This window comes from Suncus etruscus, chromosome 17, assembly GCF_024139225.1.
Source record: "Suncus etruscus isolate mSunEtr1 chromosome 17, mSunEtr1.pri.cur, whole genome shotgun sequence".
Classification (NCBI taxonomy): domain Eukaryota; kingdom Metazoa; phylum Chordata; class Mammalia; order Eulipotyphla; family Soricidae; genus Suncus; species Suncus etruscus.
The window spans coordinates 45,777,284-45,803,319 of NC_064864.1; the positions used below are offsets into that span (position 1 = coordinate 45,777,284).

Genomic DNA, 26,036 nt, shown 5'->3' on the forward strand with positions numbered 1-26,036 from the left:
AATACAAAATGCCAGTATAAATCAGTCATTAAATTAATCCATAACTTCAAAATACAAATGGTAGACTATTAATATGCAAGTTACCTCCCAAATACCCTTTTCCAAAGTGGGAGTGAAATAAGTTTAGTCTATGATGATATATTTCGATATTTTTGTCTTTAATAATAAGCTTCTCTCGGGGCCGGGCGGTGGCGCTAAAGGTAAGGTGCCTGCCTTGCCTGCGCTAGCCTAGGACGGACCAAGGTTCGATCCCCCGGCGTCCCATATGGTCCCCCAAGCCAGGAGCGACTTCTGAGCGCATAGCCAGGAGTAACCCCTGAGCGTCACCGGGTGTGGCCCAAAAACCAAAAAAAAAAAAAAAAAAATAAGCTTCTCTCTAAACTATCGTGCATTCACTGATAATATTGGCTTATCCAAGTTTCTTTTTTTTGTTGTTGTTGTTCTTTTGGTTTGGAGGCACACAGGCAGGAAGGGGTGTTCAGTAATCAAGCCACTGAGGCTTGATACAGTGCCAACAATCAAACCTGGGCCTCCTACATGTTAAGCATACACTTAGACCACCTCACTAGCCAAGTTCCTTTTTTGTTTTTTGTTTTGGGCCACACCAGGAATTCCTGGCTCTGCACTCAGGAATTATTCAGGGGACCATATGGAATGTCAGGAATCAAATCCGGGTCATGTGCAAGGAAACAGTCTTATTGTACTATCATTGCAGCCTCCAATGTTTCTGCTTTTCATGTGGTTATAAGCAATCCATATATGCATCTATTAGTAAGAATATAAAGGTAAATATAAATAAGGCAATCCAAAAATATGCCAGGACTAGGGAAATGTCTGAAAGAGCTGGAATGCACACTTTGCATTCAGTATTCCTAGGTTTCATCCCTAGCACGAACAGGGTCACCCAGCACTTCTAGGAGTGGGTTTTAGCATGAGAAAATCTTCTCCCCACCAAAAAAAAAAAAAGTGTTGGTGCTCACACTTACCCTGTGGGAAATGCTAGCCCTGCCCCCCCCACCCCCGACAATGGATGTTGTGACCCAAAGACCAAAAGAAAAATTGCTGGTTTCAGGAATATCCCTTCAGCTTGTCTTTCAGTTTGTCTTTGTTTTTACACCTAGCAGCATAAAACCATAATCAGTGGGAGCTTTACTGAAGACCTTAAAAGAAATAACTCCAGGGTTGGAATGATAGCACAGTGGTAGGTCCTTTGCCTTGCTCGCAGCTGACTGGGTTAGTACTTGTCATTCCAGATGGTCCCCCAAGCAATGCCAGGAGTAATTCCTAAGTGCAGAGCCAAGAGTAACCCTTGAGTCCTACTGGGTATGGAGAAAGGGAAAGGGAGGGGAGGAAAGGAGAGGAGGGACTAAGGAGGAGAGGATGGGAGGGAGGGAGGGAGGGAGGGAGGGAGAGAGGGAGGGAGAGAAGAAGGGAGGAAGGGAGGGAGGGAGGGAGGGAGGAAGGAAGGGAGGAAGGGAGGGAGGGAGGAAGGAAGGGAGGAAGGAAGGGAGGAAGGGAGGGAGGGAGGGAGGGAGGGAGGAAGGGAGGAAGGAAGGGAGGGAGGGAGGGAGGGAGGGAGGGAGGGAGGGAGGGAGGGAGGGAGGGAGGGAGGGAGGAAGGGAGGGAGGAAGGAAGGAAGGAAGAAGGGAGGGAGGGACGGAGGGAGGGAGGGACGGAGGGAGGGAGGGAGGGACGGAAGGAGGGAGGGAGGGACGGAGGGAGGGAGGGACATTTTCAAAGTTACTAAAATAAACTGTGAATTAAATAGTAGGTCATAGAACCTAAAATGAAGACAGGAATTCTGGCTTTAGTTTGTTTTGTTTAGTTTTGTTCTTTTGAGTCACACCAAGAAGCTCTTAGGAGCTGCTCCTGGCTCAGTGATTGAGGAAGGATCCCCCTAGCAGTCCTCAGGAGACGGCAGTACCAGTGTTCAAAGCCAGCCTTCTTGCAGGCAAAGCACATACTCCAGACGAATGAGCCATCTCTTCAGCCCAAGTCAAAGATTCCAAGTACAGGAATATGACTGCATCTCTAAAATTATATCCACATGTATATTCAAATGGACACTTTTCTGGATACAAATATTTTATCTCATTTTATTCTCAAAGGTAAAGAACTATTCCAATAAAGGCAAGGAAGTTACCTTAAAGCACTGAAGCACAGAATTTGCTCTCTACATATACACACATTACTATTTCACTAGGGACTTGAGATGCAATTCAGTATCAGAGCACTAGTTTTGACTGTGAAGTGCTGGGTTCAATCCTTATTACAACAAAAAAAATGTTCTTAGCTAAAATCTAGTGTTCTCAAACATAAGAGAATTGTAAAAATCTAATCTTTTATTCAAAAATAGTAAGACAGGGGCTAGAGAGACAGCACAGCAGTAGGGTGTTTGCCTTGCAAGCGGCTGACTCAGGACCAACGGTGGCTTGAATCCCAACATCCCATATGGTTCCCCGTGCCTGCCAGGAGCGATTTCTGAGGACAGAGCCAGAAGTAACCCCTGAGTGCTGCTGGGTGTGGCCCGCAAAAAAAAAAAAAGTAAGACAGAAGGTATTTTATACCATTAGAGGTCAGAGAAATTCTAAATTTTCCTTAACTTTATTAAAACGGAGGGGGGCAGAGTGATAGTACAGCGGGTAGGACATTTGCCTTACATGCAGCTGACCTGGGTTCGATATCTGCCATCCCATATGTTTCCCCAAGCCTGCCAGGAATGATTTGTGAATGCAGAGCCAGGAGTAACACCTGATTGCTGCTGGGTGTAGCCCCAAAACCAATCCCTCCCCAAAAAAGAAAAATTTGGCCAGTTAGATAGCTCAAAGGGCTGAGTACATATTCTGTCTACATAGAGGAGCCCTGGTTCAATCCATGGTACACATGGTCTTCTGAGGACCACCAAGAGACCCCAAGCACTGATCTGAGAAGAGGCCCTGAGCACTTGCTAGGTGTGGCCCCAAAACAAAACAAACAAAAATACTGAATGCTAAAAAAAAATAAAATAAGGGCCCGGAGAGATAGCACAGCGGTGTTTGCCTTGTAATCAGCCGATCCAGAACCTAAGGTGGTTGGTTCGAATCCAGGTGTCCCATATGGTCCCCCGTGCCTGCCAGGAGCTATTTCTGAGTAGACAGCCAGGAGTAACCCCTGAGCACCGCCGGGTGCGGCCCAAAAACCAAAAAAAAAAAAAAAAAAACCAAAAAAATAAAAATAAAAAAATAAAAAAGAGAGAGCAAGATTTCATTTCCAGGGCCCGGAGAAATAGCACAGCGGCGTTTGCCTTGCAGGCAGCCGATCCAGGACCAAAGGTGGTTGGTTCGAATCCCAGTGTCCCATATGGTCCCCCGTGCCTGCCAGGAGCTATTTCTGAGCAGACAGCCAGGAGTAACCCCTGAGCACCGCCGGGTGTGGCCCAAAAACCAAAAAAAAAAAAAGATTTCATTTTCATATTCTAGTTGCAGTTAGCCTGAATATATTCCCTAATTTACTCAGATACCATGGTGACAGGCCTTGTATAAATAGACAGTGGAAGCAGAGTAGGTCAGGGCTTATATTTACAAAACATTAGGAAAGGAAAGTCTTATTCAGTAGATTAACCTCCCAACTAATACAGTGGACTCCTCCTTGGCACAAAGACAAAGCCTTAGAATTCTAGAATTCTTCACAATGAATATACTATGGGCCAGAAAGACAATATAAGAGTTAAGGCTGCCTCAAAAAAAAAAAAAATATATATATATGATAAGGGGCTGGAGATAGCATGGAGATAGGGTGTTTGCCTTGCATGCAGAGGACGGTGGTTCGAATCTCGGCATCCCATATGGTCCCCTGGAGCCTGCCAGGAGCGATTTCTGAGCATAGAGCCAGGAGTAACCCCTGAGCACTGCCGGGTGTGACCCAAAAACAAAAAAACAAAAAACAAAAAAAAAAAGAGTTAAGGTTGCCTCATACCAGCTAACACTGATTAGATCCTGGGCATTCCATAGGGTCCCTCAAGCACCACCAGGAGTAATCCCTAAGCACAGAGCCAAGTGTAAACCCTAAGTGCTGTCAGGTGTAGCCCAGAGACAAAATCATAAAAGTCCATATAGGAAAATGGAAGCAGAACCACTGGCTACTGCCCTTTAACAAAGATTATTATAGTCAAGCAGTATATGAAAAAAACCACCCACATACAGTGATACTTTTTTTTTTTAAGTAAAAATGGGTTTTATTGAGGAAATCTGAGGAAGAAGGAAGAAGAAGAAGAAGAAAAAGAGAGAGAGAAAATAACACACTCAAGAGAGGAAAAAAATAAAAAAGAGAGGAATAGGCTTTTCCAAAAGTAGAGAGTGCCCCAGTTAACATCCCAGCATGGAAGAAAACATCACAAGAAGGTAGAGGTGAGGACCATTGTATGTACCCAAGCAACATGCATCCCAGTACAATGATACTTTACAGCCACATTCCAAAAGACAAAGATATCTAAATTAGTTAACTGCATCCTAGACACCCAAGGCTGCTTCTGTATGTCTAATTTAACAACTTTATATATAAAATAAAAATGAAAGTTTGGGCACAAACATCTACATATATAAAAATAATGAGTGTCACACACCTCCCTCAAATCCCTAAGTCTAGATGGCAAAGGAAAAGTGAAAATACGGGCATACCAACATATGACGGGTAGTACCAGCCAAAGAGTGGGTGGATCTACCAAAACCACATTTATATTCACTGATTGCAGTATTATACATTACGAGGGCTCAGATGCATCAGATATAGCGTAGTATTTTACAGCTTTCTTTCACACCTGCTGCTCTGTATTTCACTGTACATTCCATGTATGAACACATGGAGTCAGGGTTCCAGAAAGGCTCCCTGAGTTCTATATATGAAAAGGAGCTAAAGTCTTTGACAGGAAACTTTAGTAGCATTGTCCAACTTAGGAACAAGCAGTCATTCAGACTTCAATAAGGACACTCAAATAAGTATCCTGTCAACATATCAAGGCTCTCAAAATGAGATGAGTTCTGAAATAGTCTAGAATTACAAACAGACCTAAAGAATTGATCTCCTGCCTCTTGATTATCTAGTGAGACTAGGAAATGCTAAGAAATAGACAAGTAAAACACGCTTTAAAATCTTTTTCAAGGGGGCCGGAGAGATAGCACAGCAATAGGGCCTTGCACATGGCCAATCTAGGACCAACAGTGGTTTGATTCCTGGTATCCTATATGGTCCCCCGAGGAGTGCAGAGCCAAGGAGTAAACCCTTGAGCATTGCCGGGTGTAGCCCAAAAACAAAAACAAAAAAACTTTTTCAAATAGGCAGGATTAATAAAAATGCTGTTTTAAACAAAAATACTGGCAACATATCTTGATACCTGCAACTAGAAGTAAAATATGTCTTCAGTAGCACAAAAGACAAGGAGAGTATATATAAAAATGAGTTCAAAGGGTTGGAGACATAGCACAGCAGGTACGAGGCCTGACTTGCATACAGCTGACCCAGCCACATTCGATTCCAAGAACCCTATATAGTTCCAAGAAATTTATCCCTAAGTACAGAGCCAGGAGTAAGCCCTGAGCACCACTTAGTGTGACCTAAAAACAAAACGAAACAAAAAAAAAAGGAAAATAAAATAAAATGAGGTTAATTTGTCAAAAGTCCAGGAAAGCCCTGGGCCCAGGGAGACAAACCAAAGGGAAGAGTAAAAGATAAAAATGGAGAAGCAATAGCAGAAGGCAATAGGAAGAGAACAATGGGTAAAGTGAACAGGAGGAAAGCCTGAGACCCCAAGATACGGAGCCAAGATAGTTAGAATCAAAAGGAGAGAAAAAAATTTAACAGAAAAATAAGACAAAAAGAACCAAAAGCAAGGCTAGAAGAGAGATAGAATAGTGGGTAGGGCACTTGCCTTGCATATGGTTGACCAGGATTTAATCCCTAGGCTTTGCCCTGAGCACTGCCAGAAGTGATCCCTGAGCACAAAGCCAGGAGTAACCTCTCAGCACCAACCCAGACCCATCCACCACAAACACACACACAAGCAAACAAAACCAAAAACAGGCAAAAATAACTACCATCAGTACTATAATGTATAACTTCATTCCAGTTACAGACAGAAACCATTTTGTATTTGTTTTGTCCTATAATTATACCCATATCCACAGATTTGCATCATTTTTGTTTTTTTTTCATTCTGGGTTATTAGTGTTTAATTATAATACAACTATACAGACACAATAGTCCTTCATGTTCAAAAAAATTATTCATACCTAAGAAATTCTACTAACTGTAGATTTCTGTATCTTTAGATCTCTGGTTCTTGACAGTCTCTCAATCTCTAACTCTTACAAAAATATACTCTTGTTTCTAAACTATCAAATGCCACTACTGCCATTTAGTTATTCTCCTACTTATCAAAGGCAGTAACTACAAAGAACTTGCTAATCCATTAATTAAAGATCTTTACTTCCCATTATGGAGGGCTAAATTTAGAAAACCAAATTGGGTTGGGAGGAAACCATGTGTCAAAACAAGTGAGATGAATCCATGGAAGGGGGCTGAGTTACTGGCCTGTTTCTTATAAAGTCCCTGACACTAACACACCCTCTCCCTGCTGAAAATACAGAGAGAACTCTCATGGGTGGAGTAACCATTCATCAGAGAATCATAGGAGAAGATTTTATTGTACCACCAGGTCACAAAAGCCACAGGACCTATCAGCAAGCAAATGCCTCAGGGAACATATCTCCTAGTTTTCCTAAAACCTCCAATTAGTTGCACAAAAGAAAGGGGTGGCAAGCCAGCACTAATTGTACCCTTAGAGAAGAGCCACATCCCGCCTGCTGGGGTGATAGAGACTTTACAAGGGGACCAAATGTATCTAAAGACAAAAGTAAACACTGTAATTTGCTGTTTTTGTCTCTGGCACAGGGGGAGTGGTACAATTGACAATGTCTGTAAACAGTAATAATGCCAGATGTAATACACAGAATAGGATTCCCCCATCTCCCCACCCCTCCCTCTCCCCTCCTGTGACATTCCCCCTGCGATTACTCATTTTGAGGAAACACAAAGAAGCCTCCCCCTATAGTCCATATGCTGCTACCAAATGGAACAGAGGGAGAATCCAAGTTCAGAACGACTCCTCCTACCTCAATCTTAGTGAAAGAATCAGTGGAACATAAGAAATATTCAATTGTCTCTATCAGCTGACAAAATATAAGAAATGAGAAAAGAAAAAAAGGTAGGCTATGAGGTCAGTTAGGGCTGCATCAGAACATAACTGAAATGTTAAAAACAGAGCAATGAGAATAGAAGTATCCTAGAAAAACTAATGAATTAAAAAGTCAACATCAAAAATAAAGAGAGAGAGACAGTACAGGAGTTAAAGTACTTGCCTTGTATGAGGCCACTGCAGCCAACTCTGCTAAGATGCCCCATATTGCATATGGCCCAGTCCCCTGCCAGGAGTCACTCATAAGCAGAGTCAGGAAGTACTGCACTCCCCCAATTTTTTTCAGGAGCTGGGAAGATAGCTCAAAGGATTGAAACATTCAACTTTCATGTGTGAGACCTGAATTCAATCTCTAGACTTGGTGCTAGTCAACGGTTCTACTGGTGTCAGTCCCCTGAGCAACAAACCCAGAGAACTGTTCTGAGAGAAGCCCATGAGAACTGTTGAGTGGTCCCAAAACAAATACATAATATCATCCTGAGCTTAAACCTACATTCTCTCATTAAAGGTATAGAAAAAGTGGCTGAATTCAAAAGAGAGTTACCTGACCAGAGTTCCCGCCAGGTGTAATGCAGACGTACTCTACACTTCTTCTGATAGCAAAGCAGCTTATGTACTACCTGAATGCAGCGTCTGCAAAAGAGAAAAAAGAAAAACCAGAGTAAGAAAGAATATTGAGCCATTCAATAGACAGATCCTTTCTTTAAGGGGAGTAAAGATGAGCTGGAGAGAAAGTAGAGAAATTAAGGTGCCTGTTTTGCATGTGGCTAACCCATTTTGATCTTTTTAGCACCTCATATGTTCCCCTGAACACATCAAGAGTGAACCTTGAGAATCAGGAGTAATGAGCATCCCTGGTTATAATCCCCTAAAATATAATTTTAAAGTATTTTTTAAGTTTTAAAAAACATGTTAGTGGCCCGGATAGATAGCACAACGGCGTTTACCTTGCAAGCAGCCGATCCAGGACCAAAGGTAGTTGGTTCGAATCCCGTGACCCATATGCCCCACCCCATCCCGTGCCTGCCAGGAGCTATTTCTGAGCAGACAGCCAGGAGTAACCCCTGAGCACTGCTGGGTATGGCCAAAAAAAATGTTAGATACAAGGGTCAAGGGAAGAGAGATATCACCTGAGACCAATCACCAATACAAAATGGAACCCCATAGAGTCAAGGGAAACAGCTCTGATTCGGGCCCAGCTTCAAGCACTCAAGCCCTCCAGGCCTTCAAGAAGTGGCCATGGACCTTCAGCACTATTGACTATAATGGTTTTTAATCCCATTTTGTGCCACACCCAGCAGTGCTCAGGGATCATTTCTTTCTTTCTTTCTTTCTTTTTTTTTTTTTTTTTGGTTTTTGGGCCACACCCGTTTGATGCTCAGGTTACTCCTGGCTATGCGCTCAGAAATCGCCTCTGGCTTGGGGGTCGCCTCTGGCTTGGGGGGACCGTATGGGACGCCGGGGGGATCAAACCGAGGTCAGTCCTACGCTAGCACTTGCAAGGCAGACACCTTACCTCTAGCGCCACCTTCCCGGCCCCTCAGGGATCATTTCTTTTTTTTTTTTTGGTTTTTGGGCCACACCCGTTTGATGCTCAGGGGTTACTCCTGGCTATGTGCTCAGAAGTTGCTCCTGGCTTGGGGGGACCATATGGGATGCCGGGGGATCGAACCGCGGTCCGTCCTACGCTAGCGCTTGCAAGGCAGACACCTTACCTCTAGCGCCACCTTCCCGGCCCCTCAGGGATCATTTCTTACCTGCTACACTTTCTCTTGAGCCCCATGAATTCTATTTATTAATATATTTGTATACATATAGGCTAGATATCATGGCTCTAAAGATTTCTCTGAGGGATGGGGGCATAGGCTCTGAGCCGAGGGATCACTCCTGGTAAGGCTCAGAGAAACATATGTGGTCCTAGGGATCAAAACCAGGCCAGATATTGCAAAGCAATGGCCCTACCCACTATAACAATTATCTCTGGTCCTGGGAAGAAAATTTGGTATGTGCTATCATGTAGATGCACTGTGAAAACATGCTGAAGTCAGTCACAAACGGTCTTATCTTTTATTATTTCATGTATATAAAGTAATCAGAACAGGCAAATATAGAGGATAAAAAATAGAGTAGTGAGAGGGAGTAGGGGAGAAACAGATGGACATAGGGGGTGTGAACTTATGCATATGGAATCTCTTTATGCAGGAGGTCAAAATCTAAAATTAGATTGGGATTATAGTTACAAAACAATGTGACTATAATCAAAAACAGTGAATTGTACAACATATGAATTATAGCTCAATAAAGCTGCTAAGAATACTCTGCTAAGGCTCAGAGGGCTAGAAGGTATGCTCTGCACACAGGAGGTCCGGGTTCGATCTCTGCACAGTATGGAACCAACCATCAAACCTGAAGTAGTCCCTGAGCACAGCCAGGTATGACCCAAGACAAAACAAAAACATACTTGGCAGCCTAGTTTCCAAAGTGTCGGGAAAAGCAAGTTACAGTTCTCACAGCAATGTTAATTTAAAACATTTTATATAGCTAAGTAAGCTATTATTCCTGATTAAATCATTAAAAGTCCACTTTAATATTCAGTTCATTTAATGTGGATAAATTGGTGATCCTTATTGAGGAAATTAGCTTTTACATATCCCATTTTCATTTTAAATTTGCAATTTCAATGTTCAATTAACTAGAATCATAGCCCTTGGAATCAATGGTGTTTTTAGGTCTCTAAAATGCAGTAATTTAACTAACTCCAGATTCTAGGCTTCATTTTGTTGTGTCCTTGAAGTCCGACTATTGCTTAAATTATGATGGGTAAGGGACATCTTGTTTAGTCAGTGGCTCAAGGTTTATATTGTACCCCACTGGGGTTCCAGACACTTTACACCAACAAGACTCAGAAAAAACTGACAAGACCTATCTTTTCATCCATTCATCCACTGACTGCATTCCAACTAAACATTTAGCACATTTTCTTGAAAAAAGTTGTCAAGTTCCTAGAACCTGGACCCAGAAAACCTGTCTTTTAGTCAAATGAAAACAGTTCTTCTCGTGGAAATCATCATGATGGCATATAGTAAAGGAAGAGAAACCAATATAATAGTTCAAGGTAAAAGTGGGGAAAATGGTTCCTCTCCATGTACTATGTCCCAAAAGCAATTTAGCTGAAAGAGAACTTTTTTTTTTTTTTTGAGTTACACCCAGCAGCACTCAGGAGTTACTCCTGGTGCCACACTCAGAAATCGCTCCTGGTAGGCTCGGGGGACTACATGGGATGTCGGGATTCGAACCAATGACTTTCTGCATGAAAGGTAAACGCCTTACCTCCATGCTATCTCTCCGACCCCAAATTATTTGTTTCTGTTGATCTATAATTTTTTTTGTTTTGTTTTTGGGTCACACCCGCCAGCGCTCAGGGGTTACTCCTGGCTCTATGCTCAGAAATTGCCCCTGGCAGGCACAGGGGACCATGTGGGATGCCGGGATTCGAACCACTGTCCTTCTGCATGAAAGGCAAATGCCTTACCTCCATGCTATCTCTCCAGCATTGAAAGAAAACTTTAAGAATACTCGGGCCGGGCGGTGGGGCTAAAGGTAAGGTGCCTGCCTTACCTGCGCTAGCCTAGGACGGACCGAGGTTCGATCCCCCGGCGTCCCATATGGTCCCCCAAGCCAGGAGCGACTTCTGAGCGCATAGCCAGGAGTAACCCCTGAGCGTCACCGGGTGTGGCCCAAAAACCAAAAAAAAAAAAAAAAGAATACTCTAGTCAGGACCGGAGAGATAGCACAGTGGTAGGGCGTTTGCCTTCCATGCAGAAGAATGGTGGTTCAAATCCCGGCGTCCCATATAGTTCCCAGAGCCTGTCAGGGGTGATTTCTGAACGGAAAGCCAGGAGTACCCCTGAGCGATGCTGGGTGTGACCCAAAAAACAAAAAACAAACAAAAAAGAATAGTCAGGGCCTGAGCAATAGCACAGCAGTAGGGCATTTACCTTGCACACAGCCAACTCTGGATGGACCCCAATTCAATTTCCAGTATTCCATGTGGTCCCTCGAGTCTCCCAGGAGCAAATTTTGAACACAAAGCCAGAAATAACCCGAGCGCTGCTGTGTGACATTTCCTCCCCCGGTCCCCCAAAAAAGAATACTCTAGAGGCAGTACTAAAACTCCTAGGTTCTGTAATTTTTTTTGTTTGTTTTTTCGGGCCACACCCGTTTGATGCTCAGGGGTTACTCCTGGCTAAGCGCTCAGAAATTGCCCCTGGCTTGGGGGGAGGCCATATGGGACACCGGGGGATCAAACCGCAGTCCTTTCTTGGCTAGCGCTTGCAAGGCAGACACCTTACCTCTAGCGCCACCTCGCTGGCCAGGGTTCTGTAATTTTTTTTTTTTTTTTTTGTGGTTTTTGGGTCACACCCGGTAGTGCTCAGGGGTTACTCCTGGCTCCATGCTCAGAAATTGCTCCAGGCAGGCACGGGGGACCATATGGGACACCGGGATTTGAACCGATGACCTTCTGCATGAAAGGCCTTACCTCCATGCTATCTCTCCAGCCCTTTTTTTTTTTTTTTTTGGTTTTTGGGTCACACCCGGCAGTGCTCAGAGATTATTCCTGGCTCCAGGCTCAGAAATTGTTCCTGGCAGGCACGGGGGACCATATGGGATGCCGGGATTCGAACCGATGACCTCCTGCATGAAAGGCAAACGCCTTACCTCCATGCTATCTCTCCGGCCCCTCCAGCCCCTTTTCTAAGCATTTTTTTTTTTTTGGTGCGGTTCTGTAATTTTTTTTTTTTTTTTTTTTACGGTTCTGTAATTTTTGATGCAAAATCAAGGTCCTCTTTGAGCTACAGAGATAATATAATGGTGAGGGCATCTGACTTGCACAGATGGACCCAGATCATTCCAGATAGTACTGGAAGTGATCCCTGAGCCTCTGAGCCTTCAGCACCATCTCACTCAGTCCTAGGACTGAAGCACACCAAGAATGCAAGCCCCAATAAGTGTGTGACTCTGACCAGGAGTTAGCCCTGAGCACTGCTAGGTGTGCCCATCGCCCAGCAAAAAACAACCAACCAACCAACCTATTCACTAACTCCAGCAGGTAACACACTAGAAAGTCAATGTGACAGTTCGAAAAATCAAGCAGAAATGAGGATAGTGAAATTCTTGGGTCTTTTAACAGAAAGAGAAAAAAGCAGATAAACACCTTCTGTGGAGTGAAAGTCAAAGACATTAGCAAAAGAAATGAAAGCAACTAACAAAAGATAAAATGAAGAGAACACAATTTGTTTATTTTTCTTTTTTTTGGGGGGGAGGGCCACACCCAGCGGTGCTCAGGGTTTACTTCTGGCTATCTGCTCAGAAATAGCTCCTGGCAGGCACGGGGGGGGGGGGGGGGGGTTGGAGCATATGGGACACGGGTTTTGAACCAACCACCTTTGGTCCTGCATAGGCTGCTTGCAAGGCAAACACTGCTGTGCTGTCTCTCCGGCCCGAGAACACAATTTGTAAGTTAAAGTCCTAAGCAGGGGTCTCAAACTCGGGGCCCCGCAGGTCTTTTGAGGCCCTCCGTACAACATCTTGTGGCCCTGCCCTAGAGGAATTTTTTGATGTTTTGTTTTGTTTTAGTTGTTTGGGTCACACACTCCAATGTTCAAGGCTTTGCACTCCTGCGGCCCCCAGGTAAATTGAGTTTGAGACCCCTGTAAAAGCTTCTCATCTCTTAAGTTATCAAAAATTTCCCAATAACGGGTCTGCACTGATACCCTTCTAAACTGTGCTACATCATCTATTATTCATCTCTGATCTTCTCACTTCCTCTAAGAGAAAAAAAAAGTCGTTAAGAGCTTTATAAACGGGTCTGGAGAAATAGCACAGCAGTAGAGCATTTGCCTTGCATGCTACTGACCTGGGATGGACCCAGGTTCAATTCTAGGCATCCCATATGGTCCCCCAAGCCTGCCAGGAGCGATTTCTGAGTGCAGAGCCAGGAGTAACCCCTGAGGGCTGCTGGATGTGGTCAAAAAAACAAAAACAGAGCTTTACAAACAGGATTTAATTAAAAGACCATGTAAGGCCCCACATACTACTGGTCCAAGGACTGAAGCAAACCTACCAGGAGTAATTATTGAGCTAAGAGTAACACCTGAGCGACACTGAGTGCATGCCAGAAACAAACAAAAAATAACTAATTTTGGGACCCAAACAATAGCAAAGCAGGTAGGGTGTTTGCATTGCACACAACCAACCCAGGTTCAATCCCAGGCATCCCATATGGTCCCCCAAATCTGCCAGGAGTGATTTCAGAGTGCAGAACCAGAAGTAATCCCTGAGTGTCGCTGGGTAAGGCCCCCCCAAAATATAATTTTTAGGAGCTGAATCCATAGTACAGTGGGCAGAGTATTTGCCTTGTACATAGCCATCCCAAGTTTGATCTTCAACATCCCATGGGTCCCTTGAGCACCACCAGGAGTGATGCCTGAGCACAGATCCAGGAGTAACCAGAGCACTCCCAGGTGTGGACCCCTCCAAAAAATATTTTTAATGTTTAAAGAAGTGTTTACTGGGCCAGAGAGATAGTACAGTGAATAGGGCATTTGCCTTGCACATGGTCAACCTGGGTTTTAATTCCTAGTACCCCATATATTTTCCTGAGCACCACAAGGAATAAACCCTGAGGATTATTAGGTATGGCCCAACCCACCCTGCAAAAAAAAAAAAAAAAAGTGTTTCTAAGGGCTGAACACAAGTTTTACATGCTGAAGCCCAGAGTTTAATCACCAGCATTACAGTACACGCACTACCAGGAGCCAGGATTATATAAAAACATCACTCTTATACCTCAATATCAGAGCTGCAAAGAAATAGGAACTTGTCATGCTTGCAATCTACTTCAATTCAACCCTTCAAAACCTCTAGCACTGCAAATGGACTCCTGGGCTTAGGAGGTATCTCTAAACACAAAGATAAGTAAATCCTGAGCACTCACTACCAGATGGAGTCTAATCCCCATCCCCCCCTCGCCCCCCCCCCCCCCCCCCCCCCCCCGCACAAAATAAAGAATCAGTGCTGGACAGAATACAGGGAGTAAGCCTTCCATGTGGCTGACCCAGTTTGATTTTCAGCCCAACAGGATACCCTGTGGCTCTGGAGGCTCCAAGTACTGCTGGGAGGGGACTAGGTAATCCATAGCAAAACAAGGCTAGAGCAGTCTGGCATTCTCCGTTCCTCACATAAACCACTGACCCAGATGAACAACAACTGCCAGGAGGAGCCCGTAGATCCCTAGGCTCCCTGAGCACTGCTTAGGAAGTCCCTCCCTCTCCCACAACAAAAAGGAGGGGAGCAGAGAGATAGCATGGAGGTAGGGCATTTGCCTTGCATGCAGAGGATGGTGGTTCGAATCCCAGCATCCATATGGTCCCCCAAGCCTGCCAGGAGCGTAGAGCCAAGAGTAACCCCTAAGCGCTGCCAGGTGTGACCCCCTCCCAAAAAAAAAAAAAAGACTTTAGTATCTTTTTTGTATGTGTGTTTTTTGTTTCGAGGTCACACCAGGCAGTGCTCAGGGGTTACTCCTGGTTCTGTGCTCAAAAATTGTTCCTGGCAGGCTCAGGGGACCATATGAGATGCCAGAAATCAAACGGGGATCTATCCTATATTGGCAAGGCAAACACCCTACTGCTGTGCTATCTCTACAGCTCCCAGACTTCAGTATCTTTAGAATAAATGTAATAGATGCAACGACCCCTCAGTGGCACAGCAGTCTGTGAGTCCAACCCCAGGCACAATCATGCAATATGCTAGCAGAATGGTGCTTTGGGATCTCCGGTACCAAAACTCATTGTAAGATCTGGGAAGCACTGCAACTTAAATGTGCAAGCACCACAACCAAGAGTGTTCACCCCCTACGAAATGCCAGAACCAAATGTGTGAGTGCTACAGCAAAGTACGTATGGCTTCAAGTCATCTCAATAACATCAAAGACAGAAGTGGGGAGGCAGTAGAGGTTAAAAAAAATGTCTTGAACATAGCCAACCCAGGTTCAATCTTAGCCACATGGTCCCCCAAGCACTGCCAGAGTCAAAGATCCAGGTGTAGCCTCTCAATACTGTTGGATGTGATTCAAACCAAACTCCACAGGGGTTTGGGGTTAAGAGAGAACAAATAAAATTATATAGCTAAACACATACAGAAATATAATGTATACATAAACAATACAACAAAAATAATTCCTCTTTTATCCTTCAAATAAACTGAGAAATTAAAACTGTTTATCAAGTTATGTGATTCATAGCACAAATCATCCTAACCATTTCCAAATCACTTATTGACTTTCGGGAATTGCAGCATGATTTGCTGTTTCGTGCAGGTAGCTACATTTAGCTGTCACTAGCTCCAGGATGCTCCTGCTTGATCCGTTATTTAACTTAGGGAGCTGCCAACTCTTCTACCAAGTTTCCCATTAAACTGGTGGCATTAGGTTCCAGTGCTGACAGCTGGGCCGCAGCCAACAAAACCAACTAAGGCGTTACTTGCCCATACATCAGCAATGCTAACACGGTGAGGTCAGGAAACCTGCACTGTGGTGCTATGAGCACCATCCCAACACTGAGCTACTGTGAAGCAGCAGCGAGAGACCAACAGGATGCCCACCTGCCACCCACATGCACCCCAGGCTAGAGGCTCCACATCATTTGGGGGAGCACACCCATTGGCAATCAGGGGTTACTCCTGGCTATGTTCTCAGAAATCGCTCCTGTCTTGGGGAACCATATGGGATGCCGGGGGATTGAACCATAATCTGTCCTAGGCTAGCGCTTGCAAGGCAGATGCCTTACCTCTAGCACCACCGCTCCGGCTCCGTCCACATCATTTTTTAAAATATATTAAATAGGGACCGGGCGGTGGCGCTGGAGGTAAGGTGCCTGCCTTGCCTGCGCTAGCCTAGGACGGACCGCGGTTCGATCCCCCGGCGTCCCATATGGTCCCCCAAGAAGCCAGGAGCAACTTCTGAGCGCATAGCCAGGAGTAACCCCTGAGCGTCACAGGGTGTGGCCCAAAAACCAAAAAAAAAAAAAAAAAAAAAAAAAATATATATATATATATATATATATATATATATATATATATATTAAATATAAATACTTGCTAAGTGACCCAATTTATTCTTTGTTTTGTTTTATTGGCCTTTCCAACCAGTGTTCAGGAAACTTAGGGATGATTCTTAGCAACACTCAGCCTGGCAGACTAGATGATTCAATGCTCAGGCCTGGCAGTACTACAGACCACCAATTCTATACCCAGCACTGCTCAAAGGGCCAAGTGATATCAGAGTTTGAACTTTAAGCATGTACCTCACTGCTGAGCTGAGCTAGCTCCATGACCCCTCTGCAGATTTTGGTCTTTGAGCCACAGTACTTGGAAACTCCTAACTCAGTGCTCAGAGGTTGCTCCCTACAGTGCTTAGCGGATCATGTAGAAGCAGGAATCAAAACAGGCTTCTTCTTCTTTTTTTTGTTTGTTTGTTTTTTTTTGTTTTTGGGCCACACCCGTTTGACGCTCAGGGGTTACTCCTGGCTATGTGCTCGGACGCTGGGGGATCGAACCACGGTCCGATCCTTGGCTAGTGCTTGTAAGGCAGACACCTTACCTCTAGCGCCACCTTCCCGGCCCAAAACAGGGCTTCTTCAATGCAAAGCATATACTCCAGATCTTTTTTTTTTTTTTAGCCACAGCCGGTGACACTCAGGGGTTACTCTTGGCTATGCACTCAGAAATCACTCCTGGCATGGGGGACCATATGGGACACTGGGGGATCGAACTAGCATCAGCAATGCAGACATCTTACTGCTCCGTGCCACCACTCTGGCCCCTACTCCAGACCTTTGAGTATTTTTTACAACCCCAAATTTATATCTCTTGAAGCATTTTTCTAATGTGTATAGTGGTTTCCTATTTCAACACAAAACAATGCCACATCAACTTGGTATCTTTATGTGAAGCTCACCAAAATTTACTTTTCTTCTGATACCTAAACACCATTGATAATCTTCCTTAAAAAGAAGCAATTTTGGGGCCGGAGCGGTAGCGCAGAGTCTTGCTAGCACCAGCCTATGACAGACTGAGGTTCAATTTCTGAGCGCTTAGCCAGGAGTAACCCCCTGAGCGTCACAGGGTGTGGCCAAAAAAAAAAAAAAAAAAGGAAAAAGAGAGGCAATTTGCGGGCTGGAGAGATAGCAGAGCGGTAGGGCGTTTCTCTTGCAAGCAGCGGACCCAGGACCAATGGTGGTTCAAATCCCGGCATCCCATATGGACCCTCGTGCCTGCCAGGAGCAATTTCTGAGCATAGAACCAGGAGTAACCCCTGAGTACTGCAGGTTCTGGTCCCAAAAAACAAAAAACAAAAAACAAAAATAGGCAAATTTTTCCAAGTTAGAGTGTACTCCTTTAGACAAATTCGTGGCAAGAACAAAGAAAGTACAACAGATATATTATTGCTTGGCACACAACTAACCCTGGTTCAATTTTCAGCATCACATGTGATTTCAGAGTCCGGCCAGGAGTGATCCCAAAGCACAGGGCAAGGCATCTCTGAGCACTGTCCTGCTCTCCCCAATCCCAAACACACACAAAAATCCTGATGCTGCAGTGGAGCAGCTCAAGAATCAACAAGTACACAGGACTGGAAATCAGTTGACTGAGTTTTCTCACCTCTACTGCTTCAAATAAGTGTTAGTTTCACCATTTTACCTTCATTCCCTCCCTCCCACTCTTTTTTTTATGTACTCATATAAGTGCATGTATATTCATGTTTGTTGTCGGTACATCTTCCTTATTATTTTGCCTATACATGTCATACATATGCAAAATTGTTTCAGTTCTGATCCAAATTTGAGCACTAAAGATCCACACTCCACACTTTCTTCATATTTCATCATGAATATAAACTCATCTACAATGGTAGGAATTCATTTTGATTTGGCTTTCTCATTCTGCTATATGCTGCTGAAAAGTAGCACATAATGAGAAGCAAGAGCAGCAACCTGGCCTGATGCCCAGCTGGGAGCATGTAAGTTCACCTAAAAAGGACTTAAAGCTCTAAACGGCAAACACTGGAAAGGGAGTTGCAAGTGGGAGAGGAAGAGCTGGAAACAAGCGTGGGCAATAATGAAGAAAGTGTATTCAGCCTGAGGGGGAGACCTTGTGCCCAGCCTCTGTCAGTTTGATACCTCATTAGCTTCTCCATCTTTCCTAACCTCAGAACGCTCAATTAGAAAGCAGGTGGAAAAAGTAACTGAGGGAGCAAGGTAACAAAAAAACTCTTGAGCTTAAAGTTATGAACTAAGAGGGAAGAAGCTAATAGAGTATGGCCCGGGTTCCTTAGCTCAGAACGTAAGTGTCTGGGTGAACAAATACAGATGAGACTCCACATACTCAACACACTATCTTGTCATGATATCCCCAACTTCAACCATTCCCCACCATCCATTTAATCTCAGGCAACCTATTTCCTACTCTCCTACATTTCCTCCATGTACTCTCACTCTGTTCATCCTGAATAAAATAATTCTCCTGCTGTCCAAACATGCCTTATCAAGCCTTTGGACACGAGAACTCCTTCATGGCTCAGGTTCAATGTCACTATCTCTGCTATATTTACCTGGCAGGGGAGAGTCTATATGCTCATGAAGGTGGTTTTCCCAGGGTGAGACAATGCTATAGAGAGAAATAAAATGCCTGTCTCGAAGACAGGCAGAGGATGGGGGAGGAGAGAAATGGTGACATAGGTGGTGGAAAAGTTACAGTAGTGAAGCGGGGTATGCATTTTATGGCTTAAACCCAATTGTGAACATGTTTGTAACCAAGGTGCTTAAATAAATCATCATTTAAAAATAAACAGGAGGGGCTGGAGAGATATCATGGAGGTAAGGCGTTTGCCTTTCATGCAGAAGGTCATCGGTTCGAATCCCGGCACCCATATGGTCCCCCGAGCCTGCCAGGAGTGATTTCTGAGCATAGAGCCAGGAGTAATCCCTGAGCGCTGCTGGGTGTGACCCCCAAAAAATAAACAAATAAATAAATAAATAAACAGGAGCCAGAGCAATAGCACAGAGGTAGAGTGTTTGCCTTGCATGCAGCCAACACAGGACGAACCACAATTATATCCCCAGCATCCCATAGGGTCCCCCAAGCCTGCCAGGAGCAATTTCTGAGCACAGAGGTAAGAGTAACCCCTGAGCGCTGCCAGATGTGGCCCAAAAACAAAACAAAACAAAAAAAAGAATATTGCCTCTAGAGACAGAAAGATAGTATAGCACAAAGATTTAGGTACTTGCTTTGCATGTGGCCTACTTCAACTTACTGAAATTAGATCTTCCATCACCTATGATCTTCAAAAGTAACTAGCATCACTACTGAGCACACAGTCAGGAATTGCCTCTGAGCACCATTGAGCAATGCCCCAACACAAACAGAAAATACAGTCTCTGTGGTGCTGGAGCAACAGTAGACCAAATAAGGCTTTGCTTTGTACATAGCCAACCTTGGTTCAATCTCCAGTATCCTATATAGTCTCACAAGCACCACCAGGAGTAATTCTGTGTGCAGAGTCAGGAGTAACCTCTGAACATCACCAGGTGTAATCCAAAAATCCAATAAAAAGAGAATACAGCCAGTAGTGGTTGATGCTGTTCAAATCCCATAACCAAAAATGGGCTTGGAGCATAACCAAATATGGGCTTGGAGCATAACTAGGAATGTAACCCCTGAACAATATAGGGTGTTGCCCAAAATTCGCAAACACACACTAAAAATAGAAGAATACAACCTCTAAGATCAGAGCAACCTGAGTATGAAACTTTACTAAGTAATTTTACTAAGTGTCCAACTGTGGCACCTAGACAATGCAATGGCCCTGATGATTTCCCCGGCATGCACAACCTTATATAGCCTCTATCCAGTATCAGGATTGTTAAGACATGACTTTCATTCCAGGCTCTCACTCTTCTCTTCCTCTCTTACATGATTTGCTTTGGAGAAAGTCAATTATCTATGAGTCAATATATGAAAAGGCCTATGTGGCAAGAAACTAATGCTTGACAACACCATGAAAGTGAGCGTGAAGGGATGAAGAAATAGTAAAGTGGATAAAGACTGTCTGGCACGCAGCTAACCCTGTTCTAATCCCCAGCGTGTATGTTCCTCTATCACCACCAGGAGTGATCCCTGGGCACAAAGCCAAGAAAAAGATCTGAGCACTGTCAGGTGTAGCCCAATGTCTCTATGTCTCCACTCCCCTACAGGAAAAAAGGAAATGACAGTAAAAATAGATTCTTCAGCCCCAGAAGGGCCTGAGATATCCTACAGCCCAAGTTAAAACTGTAATTGCAGCCTCGTGGGGAAATTTATGCAAAAACACAGATAAGCTGCTTGTAGTATTCCTAAACTCTTAAACCACAGTAACTCTCTGAAAAAATAAATGTTACATTTGGGGGCCAGAGCAATAGCACAGTGGGTAGGGGTTTGCCTTGCATGTGGACAATCTGGATTTGATTCCTGGCATCCCACATGGGTCCCTGAGCTTGCCAGGAGCAATTTCTGAGCACAGAATCAGGAGTAACTTCTGAGCACAGCTGGATATGTACCCAAAATGAAAATCAAAATATAAAATAAATGTTATTCTTATTTTCTTTGTTGTGGGTCATACTCAACTGTGTTCAGAACTTATTCCTGGGAATTATTTATGGTGCTGGGGATCAAATTCAGGTTGAACACTGTCACTGGAAGGCAAGTGCCATGCCTTCAAAAATCTCCAGTTCTGGGGCCGGGCGGTGGCGCTGGAGGTAAGGTGCCTGCCTTGCCTGCGCTAGCCTAGGACGGACCTCGGTTCGATCCCCCGGCGCCCCATATGGTCCCCCAAGAAGCCAGGAGCAACTTCTGAGCGCATAGCCAGGAGTAACCCCTGAGCGTCACAGGGTGTGGCCCAAAAACCAAAAAAAAAAATCTCCAGTTCTAATAAATGTTTCTTTTAAACCACTAGGTTTGAACTAGGCTATTACATGGCAACAGATAGCAAACATTCTTGAGAAGAGGTTGCCACAGCCTAGGATTTAAAGAAAATGTAAGAAAATTTGGAGTCGGCCCGGAGAGATAGCACAGCGGCGTTTGCCTTGCAAGCAGCCGATCCAGGACCAAAGGTGGTTGGTTCGAATCCCGGTGTCCCATATGGTCCCCCGTGCCTGCCAGGAGCTATTTCTGAGCAGACAGCCAGGAGTAACCCCTGAGCACCGCCGGGTGTGGCCCAAAAACCAAAAAAAAAAAAAAAAAAAAAAAAAAAAAAAAAGAAAATTTGGAGTCTAGGGGCGAGAGTGATAGACAGGGTCCAGAGAGATAGCACAGGGGTAGGGTGTTTGTCTTGCATGCGGCCGACCTGGGACAGACCCAACCTAGTTCGATTCCCAACATCCGATATGGTCCCCTGAGCCTGTCAGGAGCAATTTCTTTTTCGTTTGGGGGTGGGGTGGGTTTTTGGGTCACACCCTGAAGCACTCAGGGGTTATCCTGGCTCTGTGCTCAGACGTTGCTCCTGGCAGGCACGAGGGACCATATGAGATGCTGAGATGCAAACACCATTTGTTCGAATCAGATGCGTGCAAGGCAAATGTCCTACCACCATGCTAGCTCTCCAGTCCCATGGAGCTATTTCTTGAGTGCAGAGCCAGGAGTAACCCCTGAGGGTCACAGGTATGCCCCCCCAAAAATAAGAAAAAGAAAATTTGGGGTCAGATTCACAGTTTAACACTTGCCTTACACACAGCCGATACCACGTTCAATTCCTGTGGCCAACCCAGGTTCAATTCCTATTACTTCACATGGTATTCTGAGCACCAAGAGTGATCCCTAAGCACTGCTAGGTGCGGCACATACCCTTCCCCCTAGAAAGAAAATATGGGTCAAATAAGGCCCCTAGCAATGCTGTGAACACAACCCTAAGACAACAACTTACTCTCCTGAGCCTCAGTTTCCTTACTTGGAAAATGAGAAGCTGAGCCTATAATAATAAAATGCAAAGTAAACAGTACAACCTAAAACTAGAACAGAAGATACTCAAGCTAAAAATAAAGTTTGTACCAAAGCAAATCTAATCCCTAAAGGATTGAGGTTCAGTGATACCATCTAAAACAAGCAGAAAATTCATCTGTTAAGTATTAGAAAAGTCAGCTTTTCATGGTGATTCATATATGAAAATAAAGGATAAACTTTATTTAAACTTTATCAAATACCTCCTAAAATACAGAAAAAGAAAAAGAAAAGTACAACCTACTTACCTAAAAGTAAAAATTAAATCATTACTTCAAGAAATCATGATTATCTTGCCTACAATCATCTGACAAAGCCGTAGGTCTACACTAGCTGAAATCCAATTCTTCTTTGTTGTTGTTTTGTTGTTCTTGGGTTAAACCTGGTGATGTTCAGGGACTTTCCTAGCACTTCTCAGGAGACCAGGAGGTCTGGGAATAGAGCCCGGACCTCACACATGCACTCAGTCCACAGGCTCTCTCCCCAGACCCTGAAGTAAAGCCCATTAAACCACCCCAAATCCCAGGCCTATCACTTAAAATGAGGTATACTGAGCCTGCTGTGCACCAAACTGCATGCTTGCCCTCCAAAAGTGGATACTTCTATTTTCAAATTCCACTCAGATACTTTTTTGGGGGGAGGGGGGGGGTTTGGGTCACACCTGGCAGCAGTCAAGAGTTAATCCTGTCTCTCTGCTCAGAAATTGCTCCTGGCAGGCTCGGGGGACCATATGGGATGCCGGTATTCGAACCACCATCTGCCTGGATCAGCTGTTTCCAAAGCAAACACCCTGCCGCTGTGCTATCTCTCCGGCTCCCACTCAAATACTTTTCATGGAATAAAAATAAAACACTTTTAGAATTACACTAATATTGCATAGCTGCTCAACATTAATGGTAAGAAGAATACAGAAGAGCTGGAGAGTCAGTACAGTGGGCAAGGCAATTGCTCTTCACAGGGCAGACTCAGGTACAAACACCTGAACTCTATGATACCCTGAACATTCCTGGTGATCCCTAAATGCAGAGCCAGAAGTAAGCCTTGAGCACCACTGGGTTTGGCCAAAATATATATATATATATTTCAACAGAGAGGGAAACAAACAAAAAACACCCTAAAGACTTAAAATTTATTGAGATGAGGGACCAGAGCAATAGCACAGTGGTAGGGTGTTTGCCTTGCACGGGACTGACCCAGGACAGAACCAGGTTCAATCCCTAGCATCCCATATGTACCCCAAGCCTGCCAGCAGCGATTTCTGATCACAGAACCAGGAGTAACCCTTGAGCACTACCAGGTGCTCCCCCCAAAAATTTATTGAGATGATTTTCAGTGTCTCTCTCTTTTTTTTTTAAACTTTATTGCTTGATTGATTGGTTCATGGGCCATACTTGGCAGCAATCAGGGGTTACTTTTGGCTCTGCACTCAGAAATCACCCCTGGTGGGGCCCGAGAGATAGCCTGAAAGTAAGGTGTTTGCCTTTCATAAAGAAGGACAGTGGTTCCCTGTGCCTACCAGGAGCGATTTCTGAGCAGAGAGCCAGGAGTAACCCTGAGCACTGCCGGGTGTGACCCAAAAACTAAAAAAAAAAAAAAAAAAAAAAATCGCCCCTGGCAGGCTGGGGGCCCATATGGGACACTAGAAATCAAACAGGGCCTTACTGCTGTGCTAACTCTCCAGTGCTAATTTTCAGTTGTCTCTACCTATAGCTGTAACAGATTATAATGACAATAAAATCCCATTCAAGAAGCAGGCCCTCCCACCCAGCCCATTGTCTCATCTCCTCCCCCCCTCTCTCTTCCTCCCCTCTCTAGAGGGTGGGCCCCTTATATGCAGAGTACTCAAGAGCCATTCTTGGTGGTGCTAATGCCTAGGTGTGCAATGCCTAGACGAGGGCTGGCCACATGCAAGGCATGTAGTAGCCTTACACCTGTACTATCTCTCTTTATATGTATATATATATACATATATATATGTATATATATATGTATATATATATGTATATATATACTCCCCTTATATGCTTATATATATATATATACTCCCTTTATATGTATATATATACATATATATATGTGTGTATATATATATATATATATATATATACTCCCCTTATATGCAGAGTACTCAAGAGCCATTCTTGGTGGTGCTAATGCCTAGGTGTGCAATGCCTAGATGAGGGCTGGCCACATGCAAGGCATGTAGTAGCCTTACACCTGTACTATCTCTCCAGATCGTTCTCTATGACTAATATATCTAGTTAGTCAAGTTATAACTAGGCTGCTAAGACAACATAGCTAAGAATAGATGATAATGGGTCCAGAGAGATAGGACAGCGGCATTTGCCTTGCAAGCAGCCGATCCAGGACCAAAGGTGGTTGGTTCAAATCCCGGTGTCCCATATGGTCCCCCGTGCCTGCCAGGAGCTATTTCTGAGCAGACAGCCAGGAGTAACCCCTGAGCAGCGCCGGGTGTAGCCCAAAAACCAAAAAAAGAAGAAGAAGAAGAATAGATACGGCATTAGGGAATTAGAATTACTTCAGCCTAAAGTTCAATCCTGGCACTATCCAACTCCCAGAGTGCATCATATGTCATCCGTGTGGTCCCCAACACCACTGGCAGCTCCCCAATGCCTTAATCCCTGATCTGTCTCTCTCTCTTTTCTCAATTTGAACATGTTAACTAAACCATGGTACTTACACATAGAGATCCATAGGAAACTCCTTCATCATGTGTGTTACAATAAACTCTACCATCAGATCTGAATGGAAAAAGGAGACAAGACTTTGAGTTAGTCTTTGAGTTGGAAAATTAGGGGGAAATAAAACAGTGTACCAGAAGGTGCTTCTTTTATAGCACTCCCAGGTGTGGCCCAAAATCAAGAAAAAAAAATTAGTCCACTATTACACTACCAGAATACCTTGACCTGCCAATAACTTCAGACACAAGGGAGATTTCACTATATAGATATTTTATGTAGTAGCACTAATGCAAAATGCCACAGGGAAATCATATTGAGAATCAAGTGATGAGACAAGCAGAGAAGAAATTAAGGATCACTTTCTCATAGCTACAGACTTGGTTCTAAAGCTATGACAGTCTATTTCATCTCACTATTATGCTCAATTTGGCAGATATTGACTGAGATGGTCTGTGGAGCTCGGAGTCAATAAAGGCTGATTATATACTCTTAATTACTGTTTCAAAAATCAAATAGATTTAGGAATGGGAGCTGACTATCCAAGTGAATGGGTTTAAGAATTCAGATCATCCCCCTGAGGAACATTTACAATTCTGCTTAAATAAAATTACCTGAGATATAGCCCACTACCTGTCATCTCTGTCAGCCTCGTCTCAGTTTAATTTACTCAGAAAAGTTTTATGTCTGAACCTTGAACTTCTAGTTTCCTGTCCAACTGACACATCAATTTGGACCAAGAAAAGGAGAAAATAAGTTAAAATCTTGGAGCCTGAGTGATAGCACAATAGGGAGGGCATGCAGCCGACCCAGGTTCGATCCCCAGCATCCCATATGGTCCCCAAGCCTGCCAGGAATGGTTTCTGAGCTGAGAGCCAGGAGTGATTTCTTTTTTTTTTTTTTTTTTTTTTTTTTTTGTGGTTTTTGGGTCACACCCGGCAGTGCTCAGGGGTTATTCCTGGCTCCAGGCTCAGAAATTGCTCCTGGCAGGCACAGGGGACCATATGGGATGCCGGGATTCG

The 26,036-nt window shown here is 44.1% G+C and overlaps 1 protein-coding gene across 1 annotated transcript in view; it reads right to left on the minus strand.

The window, feature by feature from the left end:
* ARMH3 (armadillo like helical domain containing 3) overlaps positions 1–26,036 on the minus strand; it is a 252,387-nt gene that overhangs the window by 151,632 nt on the left and 74,719 nt on the right. Inside the window, exons 19-20 of the mRNA XM_049790854.1 lie at positions 25,017–25,077; positions 7,773–7,861 (exon numbers count right to left, since the gene is read on the minus strand). Of these exons, the coding sequence (XP_049646811.1) occupies positions 7,773–7,861; positions 25,017–25,077 (150 nt within the window). The remainder of the gene's footprint in view (positions 1–7,772; positions 7,862–25,016; positions 25,078–26,036) is intronic.